The 26002-nt window shown below is 34.7% G+C and overlaps 1 protein-coding gene across 1 annotated transcript; it reads right to left on the reverse strand.

Annotated features, from left to right (window-relative positions):
• Positions 1-7283: 7283 nt before the first annotated feature.
• Positions 7284-21190, reverse strand: LOC132753259 (F-box/WD repeat-containing protein 5-like). Its single transcript, XM_060743704.1, has 7 exons — positions 20854-21190; positions 19685-19857; positions 18772-18979; positions 16224-16345; positions 13206-13849; positions 12229-12465; positions 7284-8764 (listed from the first exon to the last, which is right to left on the reverse strand). The coding sequence occupies exons 1-7, from the start codon at positions 21023-21025 to the stop codon at positions 8452-8454; spliced, it is 1869 nt and encodes a 622-aa protein (XP_060599687.1). The 5' UTR covers positions 21026-21190; the 3' UTR covers positions 7284-8451.
• Positions 21191-26002: the final 4812 nt, after the last annotated feature.

The following is a 26002-nucleotide window of genomic DNA, read 5'->3' on the forward strand; positions in this document are numbered from 1 at the left end:
TTCTTAAATAACAATCATGACTCCGTACTTCAAACACACATAGTGCAGATAACTACATGGCAATAACGTCAGGGAAGACGGGAAGTTCTCTACTAAATCCTTTTCAGTGAAACGTTACTCGAGTTGCTTCCCTTGACATTTCACTTTGTGGTGCAATGACGTCGGCAGAAGATTTGAAGAACTTAAGAATTAATTTTCAGGCATATTCCTGTATACACAATATCATATCTATAGTGTATACAACTTTTGAAAATTATATATGATAGTGTATACGGAGGTATGCTTGAAATTTTCAAAAGTAAGTCTTGATAATACTTTGGGGCAGGTATTTTTTCATTCATTCTATGATTATTTAGAGGACTATAGCAGTGGCGGATTCAGGCCCGGGCTTCAGGGCTGCAGCCCCCCCCCCCAGCTCGGCCCAAAGATACGTTTACCAGCTGGTCTGGAATATATTTTTGTCAGTATCAAACTTTATTGGCTGTAGTGTGCTCCCTTATCAAAACATTCATTGCTGTCATCCAAAGACATTGGCAAATAAATACATCATAATTTACTATCTTTGTTTTTCAATTTTCTTTGCGTTAGCTCTAAAATTAAGAAATTGAAAATTATGATTTGTTAATTAAAAAGTTGGCGAGTTTTATAAAGATAATATTAAAGGAATCGCATTTAAATAACTAGTTTTACTAAGATTTATATTAAGACGAAATGATTGGTCAATTACTTTTAATATTTTTTATGGCAATTATATTTTTAAATAAAATTTGAATTGTACAGTGACCTCTTAAATATCTTAAATCAGGATACATTGATGGAAATTTTTTTTATTGAATATTAGTATTTGAAATTATTTTTTTGTAAAATAGAAAAACAGTATTTTAATAACACTTTCTTTAGGAAAATCGCTATTATATATAGGATATATAATAAATATACATGTATAAAAAACTATTATTCAGACGAGTAAATTGAGTGTTTGAAATTATTTTTATCAACGGTCACGCATTCATTGGTAAGTGTGCTGTTATTTTGTAAATGCTTACTACTAAACACAAGGGGAATGCTATTTGAAAGACACTGCAAACACTAACCTATACAAAATACAATGTGATGTTAAACCATCCAAAAGGTACCAAAAACAGCACTAGAAAGTAAAGGAAATAACACCATTTTCATCTTCACATTTCAAAATTTTCTCAGTCTATGGGAGGGGACATCCCTCCCAGGCCCACCCCAATCACGTGCATTTTTCTTAAATCAGTCTTAATTACATATATCATCTACACATGTACAAGACATTAGTATACACATATATAAGAAAAGTGCATTGCCACATCAAAGACATTCATTACAATTATATATATTGTCACATAAACAAGATGCTGGCCCAATCTTCAAACATGCACAATTCTCATCTGTTGCATTGTTTTTCTTCTGTTTTTGTCAAAATCTTCCACACATGTCAGCCCCCCCCCCAGGAAACCCTGTTCTATATCCGCCCCTGCTATAGTGCCAGTGTCCTGTACTTTCACAGGGGGAGACCCTGTTGCACTACATCTATATCTACACCTAATCTGGGAACAAGATGTACATTTTTGTTATATTTTTTGTCCAAGATCTAATGTACCTCTATATTGACAACCATTTAATGCAAAATAGTTTTTGTTAAAGAAGCTTGAGGATTTTTAACGTAAATCCTTACACAATGTACAGCAAGATGGACATAATTTAAAGTTTAATATAAAAGAAAAATATTCAAATATATAATTGCTGTAAATCTGTATTGTAAAATTTTAAAACATTCCAATAAGAAAACATAACAGTAAGATAAAAAGCTAAAACAGAAATGGAACAAAACAAACATCATACCTTGGCATGAATATTATTCAATACATGTACATTCATGAAAAATAATCTACAAGATATTTAAATATCACAGGCATGTTTGTATTCTATATCACTGTTCCAGCATATATAACCATTAGGCTGTCGGCGCCGGCTAAATTAACATATGACACCAGGGTGACCAAGATTACCCGGCACATAGTGCCATATTGTTCATAGTCTGCACTGTTCACTATTCAGTCAGCACATATTGAGAATTTTCCCTAAAAATATTAAGTGAATTAATAATATTACATTTTATTCTGGTATGTACTTTTCTTTAAATTACTGAAGTATAAATACCAAATATATTCTGGTAATATCACAGTAAAACAAGCATTTGATAGTATTGCGGGCAATACAGTAGTCCCCTACCGGTCCCTCAAAAAGTTCTTTAATTGTCATACACTCCTGTGTATTGCCATTTATAATGAATTTGAGGATGAAGTCTGTATTTGAAAATATCAACCACAAAACATAATAAAATAAGTTTGTCTATATCACAGTAATGTGTTAAGTTTCCATGCTTAGTAAGGAAATTATGTTTATACAACCTTGTCATATTATTACGATGTGGGATTTTAAAGTAAATCCTATAAGGAATGAAGAAGTTGGAGTGAAAATACCAGTTTCTCGAAAAAAATCTAAGTTCAAGGGGGACATAATTCTGGAAATAGTCTTGCTAGAGTATTTAACCTTCTCAAAAATGTCGAGTGATAATAAGAAACATATATATGAAGTTTGAAGTAGATACATTAGGAAATAAAGAAGTTATTTAAAAAAGACAACATTTTTCCCCTAAAAAATCTAAGTTCAAGGGAGGTAATACTGATATTTTTTGTGCTAGAGTTATAAACCTTGTCACATATGATGTGGTTGATGACCAGAAACTTATATTTAAAGTTTGAAGTAAACACCTTAAGAAATAAAGAACATATAGTGAAAAATCTGAAAAATTTAAATCAGAAATCTTGAAATTCAGGCTATTTGTTGCCATAGCAACCAGAATTTTCAACATAAGAAGAAAAGAAAAAGATGTGCATAACCTCCAGACTGCCATCTACCCATATTTCAAGTTTCATAAAAATATTTTCAGTACTTTTTGAGTTATCACTGGATCCAGTTTATGTGTTAAATTTGCCATATTTTCAGACTATTTGTTGCCATAGCAACCAGAATTTTCAACATAGGAAGAAAAAAAAAAAGACGTGCATAATCTCCATACTGCCATCTATCCATATATCAAGTTTCATAAAAATATTTTCAGTACTTTTTGCGTTATCGCGGGATCCAGTTTTGTGGACGGACAGACTGACGGACTGACAGACTGACAGACAGACGGACAGACAGAGAGACAGACGGACGGAGGGTAAACCTAAAGTCCCCTCCGGTTAAACCGGTAGGGGACTAATAATCAACATTTAACTTCACTGAAGTCAAATTAAATTCAAATGTGGTAGAAAAGCTTTTGATATTTAGCAAATTATCATGGAAATTTCAGCAGATATTAACTACACTGTGACTTTATATTAATCTACATGATTACTGCAAGAACATTTATATTTGCACACTTAGTATTGAAATGAACCAATAAAGTCTACAACTCTTAAAGAATAAGATATCAACAAAAGATCTGACAACATTAATAATTGATAGCATTACTAATTGTTAACATTACTAATTGATAACATTACTAATTGATAACATTAATGAGTTGGTATCATTAATAGCTGATAAGATTAACAAGGAAAGCACATAACATTGTGCAGCCAAAATCAGTAAAACTAGAACTGCCACTATCTTGGCGTGAATACCCCCGCATACCACTTTGTCAGAATCAACAGTGGCTATTTAGAGCTCAAGGACAACCTCCCTACCAAATCTGAGGTTACTAAGCCAGTGCATTGCTAAGTTATGTATTCTACAAGCTTCAAATGTGAAAATGTCAAAATCAATACATTGCGGACAGGACATTCTTTAGCAATTGAGAAGAAAAGCTTTTTTTTGTCAAGGTCCCTGTGACCTTGACCTTTGACCCAGTGACCTCAAAGTCAATAGGGGTCACCTTATAGTCATGATCAACATCCATGCCAAATATGAAGACTGTGGGTCAAAGGAATCTTAAGTAAATGGGTGGACAAACTTTTTGAAGTCAAAGTCCCTATGACCTTGACCTTTGATCCAGTGACCTCAAAATCACAAGGGGTCATCTACTTATCATGATCAACATCCATGCCAAATATGAAGACTGTGGGTCAAAGGAATCTAAAGTTATTGGGCAGACAAACTTTTTGAAGTCAAAGTCCCTGTGACATTGACCTTTGACCTGGTGACCTCAAAATCAATAGGGGTCATCTACTAATCATGACTAACCTCCATGCCAAACATGAAGACTGTGGGTCAAAGGAATCTTAAGTTATAGGGCGGACAAGCTTTTTGAAGTCAAGGCCCCTGTGACCTTGACCTGGTGACCTCAAATTCAATAGGGGTCATCTACTAATCATGACTAACCTCCATGCCAAATATGAAGACTGTGGGTCAAAGGAATCTTAAGTTATTTGGCGGACAAGCTTTTTGAAGTCAAGGCCCCTGTGACCTTTGACCTGGTGACCTCAAAGTTAATAGGGGTCATCTACTAATCATGACTAACCTCAATGCCAAATATGAAGACTATGGGTCAAAGGAATCTTAAGTTATTGGGCGGACAAGCTTTTTGAAGTCAAGGCCCCTGTGACCTTGACCTTTGACCTGATGACCTCAAAATTAATAGGGGTCATCTACTAATCATGACTAACCTCCATGCCAAATATGAAGACTATGGGTCAAAGGAATCTTAAGTTATTGGGCGGACAAGCTTTTTGAAGTCAAGGCCCCTGTGACCTTGACCTTTGACCTGATGACCTAAAAATCAATAGGGGTCATCTACTAATCATGGCTAACCTCCATGCCAAATATGAAGACCATGGGTCATAGGAATCTTAAGTTATTGGGCGGACAAGCTTTTTGAAGTTAAGGCCCCTGTGACCTTGACCTTTGACCTGGTGACCTCAAAATCAATAGGGGTCATCTACTAATCATGACTAACCTCCATGCCAAATATGACGACTGTAGGTCAAAGGAATCTTAAGTTATTGGGCGGACAAGCTTTTTGAAGTCAAGGCCCCTGTGACCTTGACCTTTAACCTGGTGACCTCAAAATCAATAGGGGTCATCTACTAATCATGACTAACCTCCATGCCAAATATGAAGACTGTAGGTCAAAGGAATGTTAAGTTATTGGGCGGACAAGCTTTTTGAAGTCAAGGCCCCTGTGACCTTGACCTTTGACCTAGTGACCTCAAAATCATTAGGGGTCATCTACTAATCATGACTAACCTCCATGCCAAATATGAAGACTAAGGGTCAAAGATATCTTAAGTTATTGGGCGGACAAGAAAAAACCGACGGACGGCCGGACGGACAAGCTGATTCCAGTATACCCCCCTTACAACTTTGTTGTGCGGGGGTATAATAAATCATAAATCACTAAAAAAGATAATATTTTTATTACATGTATAACATGTAAGATTGAACAAAATTTCACAAGTGACCACGAGCAATCACCAATTCTATTTGAAGTTAACCATTCATGGAAATATTACACATTATGTTCACTCAGTGAAATACATTTTACACGGAAACAAACAAATATCCTCTATTTTATGTAAATTCTTTTTTTTACAATATTATATGAATACATAAGACTGTTGAGTAGACCGAAGTTGCAAGCTCAATCAGCTTGTACTTTAGTCTTGTAATCTCAACATTGTGGGTTCTATTCCTTGGCCAGCCAAATAAAACTAGAACTATCACTAAATGTGATTAATACCCCCACAAGACTGCTTCTTAAATGAGGATGTTACTAGTAAAAGAATACCTTGTAAAAGAATTGAAATATAGAGTTATGGTTGTGGGCAAATAAAGATAGTTGTGGTTCTTGTACGTTGCATTTCCTTTCAATGTGGTTGGCCATTTATGAAATTTAATTGAATTACTCTGTAATAAGTCCAGAAAGATAAAAAAAAAGAACAAAGGGCAATAACTCTATAAATACTGAAGATAGAGTTATAGTTCTTGTGCACTGCACTTCCTCTTATTGTGCTTGACCATTGTATGAAGTTGTTTTGAATTCCAACCAGTATGTTTTAAGTTATGCTTCGGACAAGAAAAAGTACCAAAGGGCAGTAACTCTGTATTTTGTCAAAATGGAGTGATGGCTCTTGTGCACTGCACTTCCTCTTAATGTCCTTGACAACTGTATGAAGTTGTACTGAATTCCAAACAGTAGTTTTCAAGTTATGCTCTGGACAAGGAAAAGTAACAAAGGGCAATAACTCTGTAATTAGTCAAGATGGAGTTATGGTTCTTGTGCACTTCACTTCCTCTCAATGTGCTAGACCATTGTATAAAGTTATACTGAATTCCAACCATTAGTCTTCAAGTTATGCTCCGGACAAAAAAGCAATGGAAAAGTAACAAAGGGCAATTACTCTGTAATAAGTCAAGATGGAGTTATGATTCTTGTGCACTGCACTTCCCCTTATTGTGCTTGACCATTGTATGAAGTTGATTTGAATTCCAACCAGTAGTTTTCAAGTCATGCTCGGGACAAGGAAAAGTAACAAGGGCAGTAACTCTGTAATTAGTCAAGATGGAGTTATGTTTCTAATGCACTGCACTTCCTCTCAATGTGCTTGACCATTGTATGAAGTTATAATGAATTCCAACAATTAGTCTTCAAGTTATGGTCCGGACAAAAGAAAGCAATGGAAAAGTAACAAAGGGCAATAACTCTGTAATTAGTCAAGATGGAGTTATGGTTCTTGTGCACTGCACTTCCCCTTATTGTGCTTGACCATTGTATGAAGTTGTTTTGAATTCCAACCAGTAGTTTTCAAGTCATGCTCTGGACAAGGAAAAGAAACAAAGGGCAGTAACTCTGTAATAAGTCAAGATGGAGTTATGGTTCTTGTGCACTGCACATCCTGTCAATGTGCTAGACCATTGTATGAAGTTATAATGAATTCCAACAATTAGTCACCAAGTTATGGTCCGGACAAAAGAAAGCAATGGAAAAGTAACAAAGGGCAATAACTCTGTAATTACTTTAGATAGAGTTATGGTTCTTATGCACTGCACTTCCTCTCAATGTGCTTGACTATTGTATGTAGTTATATTGAATTCCAACCATTAGTCTTCAAGTTATGGTCCGGACAAAAAAAAGCAATGGAAAAGCAACAAAGGGCAATAACTCTGTAATTACTTTAGATAGAGTTATGGTTCTTGTGCACTGCACTTCCCCTTATTGTGTTTGACAATTGCATGAAGTAAAATGCTACAGACAAAAAAAAAGCAATGGAAAAGCAACAAAGGGCAATAACTCTGTAATTACTTTTGATAGAGTTATGGTTCTTGTGCACTGCACTTCTCCTTATTGTGTTTGACAATTGTATGAATTTGTTTTGAATTCCAACCAGTAGTTTTCAAGTTATGCCCCGGACAAGGAAAAGTAACAAAGGGCAATAACTCTGTAATTAGTCAAGATAGAGTTATGGTTCTTGTGCACTGCACTTCCTCTCAATGTGCTTGACCATTGTATGTAGTTATATTGAATTCCAACCATTAGTCTTCAAGTTATGCTCCGGACAACGAAAATGCAACGGACGTCTGGACCGACCGACCACCGGGTGACTCCTATATACCCCCCCCCCCAAACTTCATTTTTGGGGGTATAATTACTAAAACAGTCTTTCAATTGACACTTTTAAATCAAGGTCCTGTGTATGAGAGCTTAAATACTTGGCATACTAAAGAACTAGGAGAAACTTCTGGAATTCAGGCATCTTGCATTATCCTCCAAAATCTATAATGACTAGTACTCTTCTGGAGGATTTGCCCATTTGGGCAACCAGTGGCAAGCATAAATAAACTCAAACCTACACATACACACAGATATAAGTTGATATATGTCACAATATCTTACATAACATGTATACAGAATGCTGTATACAATGTGCATATATCTAACTTAATGAATGACATCAATATTGTTCCAAAGTTATCCATCTATTTAGTATATTTCACACTTGCAGATATTTCAGTAACAATCTTTATCCTATGACAAATTGAGTTTCAACAAAACTTGTAAAATTGGGGTTATACTAACAGAAAGACAATAGCAACATAACTGACAAAGGAAGTCCTTAAATCCTACTCTATGTATCATTCAAGGCATTGCTACTAAAGTAGATGGTGAACACTCAATCTTTCATAAGCTAGGTGGAGGTTTCTCACTAGTCAAAATGAAATTGGAGTCTCGAGCCACACATCAGAGTAGCACACTAATATTATACTACCTATCCCTATACGTTATAAAAGTTAAACATCTCTTTCATAATTCACTTTATCCCAACTAACTACTGCTTGGAAAACTTCAATTCAATGTGACGTTATTGCATAGAATTAAACACAAACTATATTATCACAAAAACTGTTATTCATATGAGGCCTATTTAAAGTTGGAATTCAACTCCACAGGTTATCTATCAATTCACTAATTTTTGTGGCCAATTCTCTCCTAGCATGAGCTTTACGAGCTGACAATGCTGTCCTAATTTTGTGTTTCGATCGCCAGATTTTTATGAGGCCGTCATCACAAACTGTAACACAAGTCTCTTGGTCGACAGGTGAGAAAACTATGCCATTGACGACAGTACTATCGTACAATGACATCACATACAGCGTGTTGTTCCCTGTATCGCTGACTGAGTGAAACAACCTGCCTATAGGAACACCATAATGTCTGTCCCACAGGTACCCTCTCAAATCTTCACTTCCACTGTAATAATAAACACAATACAAGGAATTACTCTCATTTTTTCCAAATATCAAAAACATCTTTTTAAGTCCAAAAGCTTACAAGTCACTAGATAGGTCAGTAAATCAACAGATCTAAGAATCAGCAATTTGGTATTCCTAGTACAGTGAATTATGTGTTTAATCTACATTAACTTTGCATTGATAAACAATATGTAAAAGCCATACATTTTTCAAAACTGTTGAAAACGATTCAAATGAAGAAGTTTCATGTTAATTTACCAGAAAAATAACAAGAGCTGTCAGTAGGACAGCAACGCTCGACTATTCTTAGTGCTTGATAGTAAAAAAAGCCTTGATTAAAAGGTAAAATTTTCTAAGTAAAGAAAAAGGCAATTTTTTTCTTTAAATCCATATTACAGTTATAGGCCTTGGAGAGGGTCCTATTATGCTCTCAAAGAAGAGTATAAAATTTCAACATGTTTCAAAGCCTTATGTCAATGAACTTTGAAAATATTTGAGGTATAACAAAAAATTTAACGTAAATTCAAAGTAAAAAAAAAAGGGGCATAATTCTGTCAAAATGCTTGATACAGTTACCTCCTCCTGTCTACAAGTTGGGGTCATGATGGTGAACAAGTGTGCAAAGTTTCAAAGCCATATGTCAATGGACTTTGAAAATATTTGAGGTATTACAAAAACTTTAATGTAAATTCAAAGTAAAAAAAAAGGGGCATAATTCTGTCAAAATGCTTGATACAGTTACCTCCTCCTGTCTACAAGTTGGGGTCATGATGGTGAACAAGTGTGCAAAGTTTCAAAGCCATATGTCAATGGACTTTGAAAATATTTGAGGTATTACAAAAACTTTAACATAAATTCTAAGTCGAAAAAGGGGCATAATTCTGTCAAAATGCTTGATACAGTTACCTCCTCCTGTCTACATGTTGGGGTCATGATGGTGAACAAGTGTGAAAAGTTTCAAAGCCATATGTCAATGAACTTTGAAAATACTTGAGGTATTACAAAAACTTTAACGTAAATTCTAAGTCAAAAAAGGGACATAATTCTGTCAAAATGCTTGATACAGTTACCTCCTCCTGTCTACATGTTGGGGTCATGATGGTGAACAAGTGTGCAAAGTTTCAAAGCCATATGTCAATGGACTTTGAAAATATTTGAGGTATTACAAAAACTTTAACATAAGTGGTTACGCCGACGCCAAACTCGGGTGACTACAATAGCTCTACTTATTCTTATTGAATAGTCAAGCTAAAAATTAGAGCAGAACTGAAAGCAAGAGTATCATAAAGGCTCTAGATTATTTACTTCTGCTATACAAGGTCATAATTTCTGTCATGTAGAAGTAGGTCACCTATTTATATTCAAGGTCACACAAGGTCAAAGCTCAATACAATACAAGAGCTGTCACAGGAGACAGCGAAGCTCGACTAATAAAATACTGGACGCAGTAAGGAGGACAAAACTATGAAAGAAAAATCAATTATGTATAATTATGTATTAAGTTATAGTAAAAAAACATTTGTTAACATAAATATCAAGATCAAGGGGAATAATTCTAGAAATAGTCACACTAGAGTTATGAACCTTGTCACACAACATGTGTGTAATGATAAGAAATATATATTTGAAGTTTGAAGTAGATACCTTAAAAAGTAAAGAAGTTATAATATTTCTTAAAGAAAATCCTAAGTTCAAAGAGAGATAAATCTGTAAATATTGCTTCAAGAGTTATTGAACATTGTCACATAAAATGTATTGATGATAAGGAATAAGTATTTGAAGTTTGAGTTAGATACCTTAAAGTTATAGTAAAAAAAAATTTTTAAGGAAAATTCTAAGTTCAAGGGGAGATAAATCTCAAAATATTGGTGCTAGAGTTATGAACCTTGTCACATAAGATGGGGATGATGATAAGGTACCTATATTTGAAGTATGAGGTTGATCCCTTAACAAATAAAGAAGTAACAGTAAAAAATAGTATTTTTTGAGGAAAATTCTAAGTTCAAGGGGAGATAAATCTGAAAATATTGGTGCTAGAGTTATGAACCTTGTCACATAAGATGGGGATGATGATAATGTACACATATTTGAAGTATGAGGTTGATCCCTTAACAAATAAAGAAGTAACAGTAAAAAATAGTAATTTTTGAGGAAAAATTTAAGTTCAAGGGGAGATAATCTGAAAATATTGGTGCTAGAGTTATGAACCTTGTCACATAAGATGTGGTTGATGATAAGGAACATATATTTGAAGTTTGATGTTGATACCTTAAGAAATGAAGTTATAGTGAACTAGAAATGTGTCCATAGGACACGGATACCCCCACACGCCACTGCTCTGTCAATCTTATGACTCTAGGTCAAATATTTTTTGGACTACATGTGCCACAAGTTGAAAACTAAAAATCAACAAAATGCCATAATTCTGTTAAATTTGGTTGCAGCAAAAATTCCTTCCTTTACTACCATCTACACCTTAAGGTTATTTATCCCTGTAAGCTTAAGCAAAATCTGCCATCCGGTTTAAGAGGAGTTGCGTTCACAAAATTTCTACATAGTATATAGTGAAAAAATCAACAAAGGGCCATAATTCTGTTAAATTTGGTCGCAGCAAAAATTCCTTCCTTTACTACCATCTACACATTAAGGTTGTTCATCCCTGTAAGTTTAAGCAAAATCTGCCATCCCGTTTAAGAGGAGATGCGTTCACAAAATTTCTAAATAGTATCTAGTGAAAAAATCAACAAAGGGCCATAATTCTGTTAAATTTGGTCGCAGCAAAAATTCCTTCCATTACTACCATCTACACATTAAGGTTGTTCATCCCTGTAAGTTTAAGCAAAATCTGCCATCCGGTTTAAGAGGAGTTGCGTTCACAAGATTTCGGGACGTACGGACTGACGGACGGACGGACAAGTGCAACGCTATATGCTCCCACATTGTGGGGGCATAAAAATATTTTACTGCACCAAAACTTTAATCTGAAATCTGGACGCCGACGCCGGGGCGAGTAGGACAGCTCTCCATATACTTCGTATAGTCGAGCTAAAAATGCCAAAATTTGTTTACTTAGTATTATTTATGTTAAATATCAAACCCAATGGCCTGTATAGAATCATTTATTTAAATAGGTATGACATTAAGTAAATGTACTCAAGTTGAACATAATTGTCATAAAATTGTCTATACTGGTGATACTAGATATAGGCTCTCCAATGCTGCTTTGCAAAATCTAAAATCATTGAAGAATAATGAGGAATAATAGCAAAATGAAAATTTTGGCATCAGTAACATTAAATCATTTTCAAAACCAGTCATAGAGTCAATATAAGCCTACATTATAATCATAGGTAATTACATAAAGTCTCTGAAAAGGAAAAGAGCAAAATCTATTTCAAGCCCCTCAGAGATCTTGACCATTCATATCTAATAAAGTCACTGAGGCATATTAACATGTCTTACCTTCCTATAAAATCAGGACTAGCATCCAGACATATATACCAGGCAGGATATGCAGAGAAAGCTACATGACCTGTAAACTCATGGTCCTTGACTCTTTCCAAGGTCACAAGGTCAATGCAGCCTATTTTTAGTTCTTTGTCAAACACCTTTTCTGAGACTGGCAATTCATCTTCAGGGTTATCTACCTTGTTTTCTGGCGTATTCTTGTCCATTTCACGAAAGTTAAAGTACAAGTACCTGGAACAAAAATGATTTAACAGATAATATTTTACATATGTCATATGTAAAATATTATCAGTGCTGCCAAGTACATAATATAGACCTATGAACTGAAAGATTCTGAATCTTTCAGTTCATAGGTCTATATTATGTACTTGGCAGTACTGATGTTAATATGAACATTTATTTAAAGAAAACTTGCAATCTGAATAAATCTTACACTTCTTCAATCTTAATTTATAGCATTTAGACTGTATTAATAAAGCAATAGAACAAAATATTATTTTTTACCTTACAAATTGTTTATACTGAATCACTTAAAACTTTTTTAAGCAATATTTTATTTTACAAGAATAGCAAAATGAAACAGACTTACACTTTAACCCATTACTGCATGAGCATGTTGTAAAAATGGCTGTTTTCATTGAAAAGCCTCCTGTTACAAGTTCAAATTGCTTTGAAACTATAAAAGATGCTTCAACACTGATCAAACTTGGCACAAATGTTGACTGGACCATAGCCTTTGTATGAGCATCACGGGCATGCTCTATCTAAAAATTCCTGTTACCATAGTAATGAGGGGGCATCTAAAATGCACAAAATCACTATTTTGTGTTATTTTTTACCATCAAAACTGATTTTTTACCATTTGAGGCCTAGAGGGTGAGGGAGGGGGGTGACACGGCATGAAAAGATGTCTATATGAAGTAATGGGTTAAGAAAGAAAGATTCTATTATAGTACCGTTTGAATAATTACCTTTGATCATGAGATAGACATAAGCCTGTAATATAGCAATCCTTCAGTGTAACTGAGTGATCTATTTTATCAATGTCATCACCATGAAGATCTTCCTTTCTACCCTGATTGCAATGTTCATCCAAAAATTTGGAACACGATTCCGAAGAGATTTCATGGATACCTATTACAGTATGTTCACCTGCAGTGAATATCACATATTGTTTAACATTTTGGCACAATAATTCTGATTTGTCGGTTATATCTGTCCTACTATATTCTGGCAATACTGTGGAAACATTTTCGGAATTATGAATATCACATGTTCTATTTACATTTAAACTTAAAGCTCCTTCTACAATACCAGTTCTATTTATAGATTCCGTGGCCATGAACTCATTTTCCTGCGTCTCAGCACTGTCACATGACCTTGATGAATCACCTGACCTTGACTGATCACATGACAGTGTTGAATCTATATTTATCACAGGTACATTAGCAACAAGCATGTTCATCAAATGGTGTCTGTTTTCTTGAAAGGTAAATAATCGTATCGCTTTTCTCGTGTAAGGAATGTCTGCAAAAATACTGTATTCCAAATCTGGATTATTATGTTTATTTGAATCTGGTGTCAAATAACAATTTAAAACATCACAATCTCTAACCTACAAATAAATGAAAGACAATATAGTAGTTTTACCTAACCTGCTCAAACAAACAAAACTTTTAAAAATGTGACATTTATGTGTAAATATTTCCACTGTACTCACTTGAACAAGAGCCATGTCAACATGGCCATCCCCCGCCGAATGTGTTTGCTCATTGGAAGAATGTATATGTAGTAGAGCGGAATAATTCCATTTTAAGAGGTCTTTTGGTAATGAAAACTGATGGCTATAGTGATTACAGATTTGAAACCTATGTGAATACTGATGGCTGAAAATAACAAAGGGCAATTACTGAAAAATAATGCAGGGTAGGTTATCATTCTTGTGTGCTGCATCCCTCCTCAGTAAAATCTATCCACGTTTCAAGTTGATACCTCAAATACTTTTTGAGAAAAAAATTGAATTGAAAAATTAAGTATGAAAAAGAACAAAGGGCAATAACTCAAAAATTATAAAAGGTAGAGTTATCATTCTTGTGCAATGCACACCTCCTGAGTGAGATCTATGCACCTATGAAGTTTCATTTTGATATCTCAAAGGCTTTTTGAGTTATGCTCTGGACAAAAATTAATTTTGAAAAATAACAAAGGCAATAACTCAAAAATAATGCAGGTAGAGTTATCATTCTTAAGCACTGCACTCCTCCTCAATGAGATCCATCCACCTTTGAAGTTTCAAGTTGATACCTCAAATACTTTTTGAGATAAGCTCTGGACAAAATAGCATAAAAAAAAACAAAGGGCAATAACTCAAAAATTGTATAGGGAAGAGTTATCATTCTTGCGCACAACATTCCTCCTCAATAAGATCTATCCACCTATGACATTTCATGTTGATATCTCAAACACTTTTTGAGTTATGCTCCACTCAGGTGAAAAATTAGGTATGAAAAATAACAAAGGGCAATAACTCAAAAATTATGAAAGGTAGAGTTATCATTCTTGTGCACTGCACACCTCCTGAGTGAGATCTATGCACCTATGAAGTTTCATGTTAATATCTCATAGGCTTTTGGAGTTATGCTCTGGACAAAAACCAATTTTGAAAAATAACAAAGGGCAATAACTCAAAAATCAGGCAAGGTAGAGTTATCATTCTTGTGCACTGCACTCCTCCTCAATGAGGTCTATCCACCTATAAAGTTTCAAGTTGATAACTCAAATACTTTTAGAGATATGCTCTGGACAAAAATGTCGGACGGAAGGACGGACGGACGGAAGGTCGGACGGACGGAGACTATTTCTATATCCTCCACCGAAATCTTTCGGCGGGGGATAATAAGCAATAAATAGTCTTGAGTTTAATGGGCTAGCTATCTGTTGGGGTGGTTGAACTGTGCTCTGGTAAATTCAATGTGGCTTACTGTCGTGATCCGGAGTAAAAACTACCTTTAAGTTTCTTTCATCTAGAGCTGTCATTGATTCAGTGCAAAGCATATTGATGATACATCCATATCAGATGACAAATATCAGCGATCCACCAATATACCAATAAATGTTCCTAATTTCTTGTGTATAATTCACTTTCATACCTGTTTAAATGATCTTAGTGATACATGTTCTGTTCATACAATTATGTTCTGTCTTGTGTTTATACATGTCCTTTGCATGATTTTTTTTCCGACCATGAAAGAATCCAAAGATTCGAACCCACAGCGTTGAGGGATGTTTACATCTAAATATGTCTTTTATCAGCCTGATAATCATATACAGTTTTCGCTGTTTTAAGATGAAAGGGAATCTGGCACAATATTGTGAACTTAACATAAATTTGCTCTTTAAAATGACTGTGTCTTTTTCTTCAGGTTTTCCATTCTATGTAATAACAAGACTGGCACAAATTCTTACTGAATATATAAGTGTAAAAAATAAGTAAGAATGCATTAATATGTAAACAAAACATTTTTAAAATAGTTCAACAACTTATCTGGAAGGTACGTACATGTCTTGAAAAGACTGAGACGTAAAATGTTACAAATAATGTCACTTCAATAATAATTCAATGCAATAGCCAGTCTATGAAATGTCCATTAGATAAGCGAACTCCCGGCATCTATAACTTCCCCTTTTCAGTGCAGTAGCAAAATGTGGGGAATTGACCCATTATAGTTTTGTAAAAGTAGGCTAGTTTGAACTATTTGAAATATGTATGCTGACATGAATGTGCTAAGGCCTCCAACGTGTTGCTTTGGAGAAAACAAATAGAGAAGACTGCACTAACTCGCAAAAATGGTTACTTTGATATAGCTATAAATCTCCAGCCAAAACAATCACTTCATACATTCATTGATAAAATGGGGACTTGAAAAGTTTGCCTTTTAGTGACAGCTTTCTACATTAGAGATCTTACTTTAATTCTTGAGTCAATTTACCTTATATGCTTGAATATCGTTTTTGTCTGATTGTTCTTGAGGTAAACTGGTAAGAAATACACTCTCATTGAGCCAGGCACCAAATAAAGTGGCCATCTCAGCAACACATACAATATTTAAATCTGTATGAAAATATAAAACAAGAGGGCCATGATGGCCCTGAGGTCTCTCACCTGTATAAAGGCACCCGGAGCGGGGCCAGTTTTAACCCCAGGGTTTTTATTTGAACAAACTAGGAAGACAACCATTAGAAGATGTTTCACGATGTTAAGTTTTTACTACACACATATAATGAAAAACAAAGATCTACCTCTTTTATTTGAACAAACTTGGTAGACACCCATAAGAAGATGTTTCATGCTAAACATCTAAGCTCTAGCTCATTGGGTTTTTTTAAAAGAAGATTTTTTAAGTTTTTACTATACTTATATAGTTAAAACCAATGACACCCCTGGGGCAGGGCCAATTTTGACCCAAGGGCTTTTATTTGAACAAACTTTGTAGACACTCACTAGAAGATGTTTCATGCTTAATATCAAAACTCTAGCTATTTGGGTTTGATCAAAGAAGATTTTTTAAGTTTTTGCTATACACATAAGGAAAATCAATGACCCCCTAGGGCGGGGCCAATTTTGACCCCAGGGCTTTTATTTGAACAAACTTGGAAGACACTCATTAGAAGATGTTTCATGCTAAATATCTTAGCTCTAGCTCTTTGGGTTGTTTAAAAGAAGATATTTTAAGTTTTTACTATATGCATATAGGGAAAATCAAAGACCCCCTGGGGCAGGGCCAATTTTGACCCAAGGGCTTTTATTTGAACAAACTTGGAAGACACTCATTAGAAGATGTTTCATGCCAAATATCTAAGCTCTAGCTCTTACGGTTTTTTAAAAGAAGATATTTTAAGTTTTTTCTTTCGGTTGCCATGGCAACCAGAGTTCTGTATGGAATTAAATTCTTTGAACAATTTTTAAAGGTGACCACCAAAGGAACATTCCTGTGAAGTTTGGATGAAATTGGCTTTGTGGTTTATGAGGAGATGTCATTTAAAGTAAAAGTTGACGGACGCCGGACGAAAAGCGATCACAAAAGCTCACCCTGTCTTTTTGTGACTGGTGAGCTAAAAAGGACTTCTAATTCCAATATGCGAACTTAAATTAAATACCAACATTATCAGAACACATTCAAATCAGTAGTTGAAATATACATATATGAATATGCACCTGATGTTCCAGAACTTTGCTGTCTCAATATACTGCAAAGTTAAATTTACGATTAAGTAACAAGCCCAACAAAGTACATGTATAAATTAAGTAAATCACTGTCAACACTTTATTCTTTCAACGTAAAATTCTAGGAAGTAACTGGTACACTTTCCCCTGTCATAATAACCTCAAACATACATGTACATTTTATCGTAACAGCTCAAGTGTACAAAGGTACAATATCAAGGTCATGGAATATAAATGAAATCACTGTACCATGTCTTGCAAGCCTATACAATTTAATGTGTACCCTGTCTTATGAGCCTATACAATTTAATGTGTACCCTGTCTTATGAGCCTATACAATTCAATGTGTGCCCGGTCTTGCAAGCCTATACAATTCAATGTGTACCCTGTCTTGCGAGCCAAAACAATGCAATGTGTACCCTGTCTTGTGAGCCTATACAATTTAATGTGTACGCTGTCTTGCGAGCCTTAACAATGCAATGTGTCCCCTGTCTTGCGAGCCTATACAATTCAATGTGTACCCTGTCTTGTGAGCCTAAACGAGTTAATGTGTGCCCTGTTTTGCGATCCTATACATTTTAATGTGTACCCTGTCTTGTGAGCCTATACAATTCAATGTGTACCCTGTCTTGTGAGCCTATACAATTCAATGTGTACCCTGTCTTGTGAGCCTATATAATTTAATGTGTACCCTGTCTTGTGAGCCTATACAATTTAATGTGTACCCTGTCTTGTGAGCCTATACAATTCAATGTGTATCCTGTCTTGCGAGCCTATACAATTCAATGTGTATCCTATCTTGTGAGCCTATACAATTCAATGTGTACCCTGTCTTGTGAGCCTATATAATTTAATGTGTACCCTGTCTTGCGGCCCTATACAATTCAATGTATATCCTATCTTGCGAGCCTATACAATTCAATGTGTACCCTGTCTTCCAAGCCTATACAATTCAGAGTGCACCCTTTCTTGGGAGCCTATACAATTCAATGTGAACCCTGTCTTGCAATAACAGGAAGTTTATACTAGTTTTTATAATTTGACGGTGCAGGAAGTCAAACTTACAAGCAATTTTACCTATCTGACTTACCCTCAAATAATGCATTATTTCTGAAATAACACACACAAATAATATGAAGCTATTGACTTTGTATGCTGTCAAAGATAAATTTACCAGGTGTTATGCAAAAGTACTGACCTTTACATTGCATTTTTAACTTTATATCAGTATGATATAAGTATAACAGATTTTTCAGACATGTAATTAACTTGTAAACATTACCCAAATTACATTGTGTATTATAGATATATACCTGGTACTGTTAATACTGCCACTACTCCATATCCCCATCTTGCCCAATGGACCCAATCATCTTGAGGTGCATCAAAACGTTGCACTCCACATACTAGTATAAGAGCATCATCAGGGGAGAACGCTGAGTACTGTGACAACTCCCATTTCAATAATAAATTTGTATCAATGGACTTAACTAACTCTGTTTCTTTGCCAAGTTTCCACATCTAAAACATAATGTACAGTATACTGCCTACATTTTCTAATCCACCAACAAATAAAAATCATAAATAACTATATTCCAGTGGTAAAGTTTTCTAAATGGCAAGGCATACACACTTGGGTTAGGAAGATCCAAACACCTTAAAATCCAAATAAATTGTTGGTCAATATTATTTGATTTATTATATTATAGACATTAAAAGACCATTTTTAAAATATTTTTAAAAAACAGTGTAGATTAAGGTAATAAGATTTTTGATTAGCATGGGATTAACATACATACATACAATTAATTTAAATTTTAAGGCATTTGGAGCACCCAGGTTCGATTCACGGAGGGTGCAGGTCACTTTCGTTGTGATTGATTACGAAATCCTTTCTACAGTCATTCGCACTGTACCTCTGCTCTGGCATGAACAGAAGTAATCAGTTTCTTCCGCAAGTGAAGGCAACTAGTACTATTAAACTGCTTGACAGCCTGTCCAGGAATGATGCTGTGATTAACCTGTGCTCTGGTAAATTCAATGTGGCTTACGACCCGATTCCAGAGTGAAAACTACTGACACCATGTGAACAATTCTAGACTGTGACACAAATACAAAATGATTTTTACACTGAAAACTAAGTTAATTTAACTCTTTTTACTCTTTTAAAAAATATGATGCGTCTCTCCTTGATTTAATACATTTAATACACTTAGCTAATCTTACTATGATAAGAGCTTCTTTGGAGCAAGTACAGAAGTACTCTCCATTGTGAGATATAGACACATCAAGAACTTCATCGGTGTGTTTTTCTAATGTCTCGCAGCATTCAGTAGGTACATGGTCAGTCAGTCGCCTCACTTCTTCGTACCAGGATGATTTCCCAGGTGCCAACCCACCTGTAATAAATTACATGTATAATAGTAAGAACATCGCCAGTAAAATATAATGTAACATAAACAAAAAAAATCCTGATCCTGACACGGGTCATATACTGTACGTAACTGTTTAACCAAAACAAAACCATTCAAAGTCTTAATAGAATTTATAATAGGAGTGCCAGAACAACAGTGTAACATAATCAAGGGAGACAATTATGATATTTGGGTTTAACTAAGATATAACCTACCATGAGTGCAAACATTTGAAAATTATGAGTACAGACTTGAGCTAAACTGCCTAGGGTTTTTATATCAAGGTAGGAGAAAATGTCTGACAAACAATAAACTATGAGGTTAGTCCATTTCACAATTTTTTTCCCGATGTCTCTATCTAAAATGGTGACAAATAGCCTGCCGTCAGCAGTTAATTAGTTTAAACACAATGAAAACAACATGTTATTAATACATTTATAATATATAGATACAGAAGTGAAAAAGGACTTAACCAAAAGCTATAAAGCTTATAAATTTATGTCTTCTCCTATATAATTGTACAGTCAGTAATTGAATTTACCCATTTGACCATTCAGACAAAGATCAGCCAGCACAAACACGCTGTTTACTGAGAGTTATTTAGTTTGTAAATAGTTGTTTTGAATTTTCCCCTGAAAATGATGAATTTGTTTACTAGACAAATCCATTAAAGATTTTCCTTTAGGTTGGGTTTTGAGTTGCAACACATAGGTCATATGGTAACTTTCTAGCTTTACTGGATGAGGAAGACCTCAGGTGCCCTTTCTTGCATTTTTTTAGGCATGAACAGGCATTTGAATAGAACCACTGACATTCCGTTAGCTTGCTGGATAGCTTACTCACATAAAAGTCCCTTAAGTGGGATTTGAACGCACAGCAATGAAGGGCAAGTGGTTTGAAGTCCATGACATTAACCATTCAGCCATTTAGCTTGGAATTTGGTAAGGGTTAAATAATATCAACATTAATATGTCTCCCTACCTGTTACTTTCCATACTCTCTTGATAATATTATGCCATAGAAATTCATCATAGGCTACCCTCCTCCATGTCGTACAGACTTGAGCTGAACGGCCTAAGGTTTTGATATCAAGGTAGGAGAAAATGTCCAACAATAAACTATCAGGTATAATATTCTGCCATGGCGATTCCATTTCACAATGTTTTTCCCTCTGTCACTTTATCATGGACTGGCAGGAATTATTTTATACCAACTGCATCTATTTAGTTTCTGCTCTTTCTGAAAAAAAAACGTTAACAATCATTGCCCGGAGGCGCGTTACATGAGTTGTGTTTGATTTTTTATGTAGACAATTTATGAGTGACGAATATCAACGGGAATGTAATCTCTAATATTGGCAATTGGGATCAAGGTTGAAATATCAAGATTTTTTAAATTCCCACTGTGATATCACATTCATGATATTAAAATACATCACAGTAGTCCAACTAATTAGAATTGTCAAAGAGACACCGAGATAATTTTGGACGGGCGCTGTCTTTTTCCAAGTCCAACCACGAACTGCATTTTTATGCACGGACGCTTCCCAATTAGAAGTTGTTGGGAGCGAAAACTAGAAAAGTTTCAAAGAAACGGTCTACATTACCTGAAAGAGAATCGTTTTTTATGCAAGGTTCCAAATTATCATACTTCAAAGTCGAACAGAAGTCTAAATATTCCACTTTAATTTTTTTAATCGTTGAAAATTATTGAAAGCGGCCATATTGGAAAACGGTGTCATGATAAAATTGTAAACACTGGTAAAATCCATGGTGTAACACAGGTATCGGCGGCAATCGATTGTATTTGCCAAGCTTTATTATACAATTTGTTTATGTTATTTATATGAATTATTGCAGGAATAACTCTTTTATTCACACACAAATATTTCAGCATTAAAAAGAGAATGTGTAAAGGAAATTATAATAACCTTACTTAGAAATTAAATAGTTTATGATGTCCGATGTCAGATCATACTGCATTTAAGTCCGTTTAAATTGTCAAATTAGATATTATTAAGTTGGATTTTTTAACATCTGTGATCATTAGGTGAAATTTCTGAACTAACTTTTTGTTTTATAACCCTGCCATGATTTCCCACATACGAAAATACAATGTAATTGTAGGTACATCTTAATGAATTATAATTATACTATACATGATGAAGCAAAGAAGAATTTCAATTTATATTACACTCCATATCAATTTCTAGTTTATTATCTTTAAAAGAAATTGAGGACGGTTGTGTATGGGAAGAAGTTCAAAACAACCAAAAATAACTTTAAAACTCTGAAAACTAGAAATGTGTCATCATGCCACGGATGCCCCCGCATGCAGCCAAAATTTCAAATGTTATAATATTTAGTTCCAAATTTGTTTGCACAAATTATTTTTTTCATTCTAAGTTCAAAGCCCTTAAAACTTTTCAATGTTAACACAAACCATTTTTATACAATGTTCAAGGCACTGAAATTATTCAGTCTTAACCTTTTAAAAACAGCATATTGCATATTTGTAGCCAACATAATGGCTATATACATTTCCACAAAAGTATGAGTGCTGAAACTGAAAGTTCAACATTCAGGAAAGATAAGTTTGTCTAAAATCATTGAACCACGACCAAATTCAAACTTAAACTGCTTATTCCTAAGATGTATCTATATTATTTTCAAAGTGAAAGGGACATAACTCTGCCAAAAAATCATCGAACCATGACCAAATTCCAACTTGACCTGCGCATTCCTTTGACATATCCATATGTCAATTTTGAGTTGAATATGTAACACTGTTGGGTTGATAATGAACAGAAACTGTAAATTTCATATCATTTTCAAAGTGAAAGGGGCATTACTCTGCCAAAAATCATTGAACCATGACCAGATTCGAACTTGGTCTGCGCATTCCAAAAACATATCCATATGTCAAATTCGAGTTGAATGTGTAATATTGTTGGGGAGATAATAAAACGGAAACTGAAAATTTCATATTATTTTTAAAGTGAAAGGGGCATAACTCTGCCAAAAATCATCGAACCATGACCAAATTTGAAATTGACCTGCGCATTCCTTTGACGTATCAATATGTCAAATTTGAGTTGAATGTTTAATACTGTTGGGGAGATAATAAACAGAAACTGAAAATTACATATTATTTTCAAAGTAAAAGGGGCATAACTCTGCCAAAAATCATCGAACCATGACCAAATTTGAACTTGACCTGCGCATTCCTTTGACGTATCGATATGTCAAGTTTGAGCTAAATGTGTTGTACGATTGGGGAGATAATGAACGGAAACTGAAAATTTCATATTATTTTCAAAGTAAAAGGGGCATAACTCTGCCAAAAATCATCGAACCATGACCAAATTTGAACTTGACCTGTATTTTCTCATGACATATCAATATGTCAATTTTGAATTGAATGTTTTGAACCGTTTGGGAGATAATGAACGGAAACTGAAAATTTCATATTATTTTCAATGTAAAAGGGGCATAACTCTGCCAAAAATCATCGAACCATGACCAATTTCGAACTTGACCTGTATTTTCTCATGACATATCCATATGTCAATTTTGAATTGAATGTTTTGAACCGTTTGGGAGATAATGAACGGAAACTGAAAATTTCATATTATTTTCAATGTAAAAGGGGCATAACTCTGCCAAAAATCATCGAACCATGACCAAATTTGAACTTGACCTGCGCATTCCTTTGACGTATCGATATGTCAAGTTTGAGCTAAATGTGTTGTACGATTGGGGAGATAATGAACGGAAACTGAAAATTTCATATTATTTTCAAAGTAAAAGGGGCATAACTCTGCCAAAAATCATCGAACCATGACCAAATTTGAACTTGACCTGTATTTTCTCATGACATATCAATATGTCAATTTTGAATTGAATGTTTTGAACCGTTTGGGAGATAATGAACGGAAACTGAAAATTTCATATTATTTTCAATGTAAAAGGGGCATAACTCTGCCAAAAATCATCGAACCATGACCAATTTCGAACTTGACCTGTATTTTCTCATGACATATCCATATGTCAATTTTGAATTGAATGTTTTGAACCGTTTGGGAGATAATGAACGGAAACTGAAAATTTCATATTATTTTCAATGTAAAAGGGGCATAACTCTGCCAAAAATCATCGAACCATGACCAATTTCGAACTTGACCTGTATTTTCTCATGACATATCCATATGTCAATTTTGAATTGAATGTTTTGAACCGTTTCGGAGATAATGAACGGAAACTGAAATTTTCATATTATTTTCAATGTAAAAGGGGCATAACTCTGCCAAAAATCATCGAACCATGACCAATTTCGAACTTGACCTGTATTTTCTCATGACATATCCATATGTCAAATTTGAGTTCAATATGTGCAAGGGTTATTAAGATAATGAACGGAAACTGATGATGACGGAAGGACGGAATGACGGAACAGGGTAACACTATATGCCCCTGCCATTATATGGCGGGGGCATAAAAATCTTAAAATTTCAAACTATAAAATGGAATTTCAGACAGTCCTCAGTAAAATATAATTGTCGCACAGATTTGACGGGGTTTATGATAAAAACACAGCAAGCGGAAATTTAGTGACCGTTATTTAGATGTTGAATAGCATAACAATGTAAGACAGATGGGAGAAATGTTGGAACGACTGTCGCAAAAGGCACCAAAACCTCTGATACCCATTAAAAATTCCATGTTATCTAGTTCCCGTTGAACGGCACCTAGAATGTGTCACATTGAAAGTTCCATGATTACCGCCGTATTATGTACACATCTGTGGATGTTGATTAAAAATTTCAACATTATTATGTTTAAGTGATCAATTCTGTCTAAACCGGCGAAAGGGAGCACTTGAACCTACCAGAGCCGTCTTTGGCACTCCTGTGTATTTATGTTTCGATTTTGCAGTTTCAGGCGTTTTTGGTGGTTTTTTTTGGAGGGTGGATACATGAATGTGGATAAGTTTTTTTCTGTTTCTTTACATTTCTTTGCTTGTTTGCCGAACCTTGTATTGATAATCATTATCTGTTTGTTACGGTTCGGTATACATGTATACAATATGATAAACAAGATGAACAAGGAAAGGCGGCGTTCAATGAACGCAAACCCCACACGACCCAGGAACATGAACCATTGGCAAGGAGCCCAGGAGGATCCTAAATTAAAACGGGAAAGGGCGCAAAGGAGAGCACGGTCAGGCTTATCACTAAAATGTAACTGAGAAGGAAATCAAAGAAAATAAATAAATGAATGATTAATAGGACCACAAAGTTAACGAGCACAGGGGAAGGGGATAGGAAATTCGGGGAGGGGGCGAAATAAAGAAATAAAACTAGGGGCAAAGGGAAGATACTTACCAAAGAGGAAAAAACAACAAGGGACACAAACAAAAGTGTCACCAAAACAGTATGAAACAGGACCACTAAGTTAACGGGCACAGGAGAAGGGGATAGGAAATTCGGGGGAGGGGGCGAAATAAAGAAATAAAACTAGGGGCAAAGGGAAGAAACTTACCATAGACGAGAAAACAACAAGGGACACAAACAAAAGTGTCACCAAAACAGTATGAAACAACAAGACATACACCTTATACATTTATAAGTCTCTTAATCCGTTCATTTGAAAATTCTGATCTTCTCAATGACTTTTTTTTAATATCCTCTACTTAAAATTTATTTTAATTAAAATATGTGACCCTTCCTTTATAGTTACACAGCATATGGCTGGATCACAATAAAGTTCCTTTTTAGTAAATTAATAAAGTATGTCAAGAAGACATTTAACTTTATCAATAGGTTTAATATGGTATTATATATCGGCAATCGGTGAAAAAGAGCTCTTGAAATATTATTTGTACAAATACTGAATAATTTGAAGTGTATTTCAAATAGTTTCCTTCAATATTTCTTTTACGTTCTTAATTGTCATATAAATATGCATGTATAAATGAAGTCAGTATTTTATCCGAGAGTGACATTTGGCAGTCATTAGCAGTAAACAAGAAGGCAAACCACCAATTGATAATGTTGAGTACATGTATTAAAATATTTAAAAATATTAAACAACAGTACTTGTACGGAGCCTATTTGCGACCATTGCATTTT

The sequence above is a fragment of the Ruditapes philippinarum genome, unplaced genomic scaffold (assembly GCF_026571515.1).
Source record: "Ruditapes philippinarum isolate M1 unplaced genomic scaffold, ASM2657151v2 ctg826_1_1_1_1, whole genome shotgun sequence".
NCBI lineage: Eukaryota > Metazoa > Mollusca > Bivalvia > Venerida > Veneridae > Ruditapes > Ruditapes philippinarum.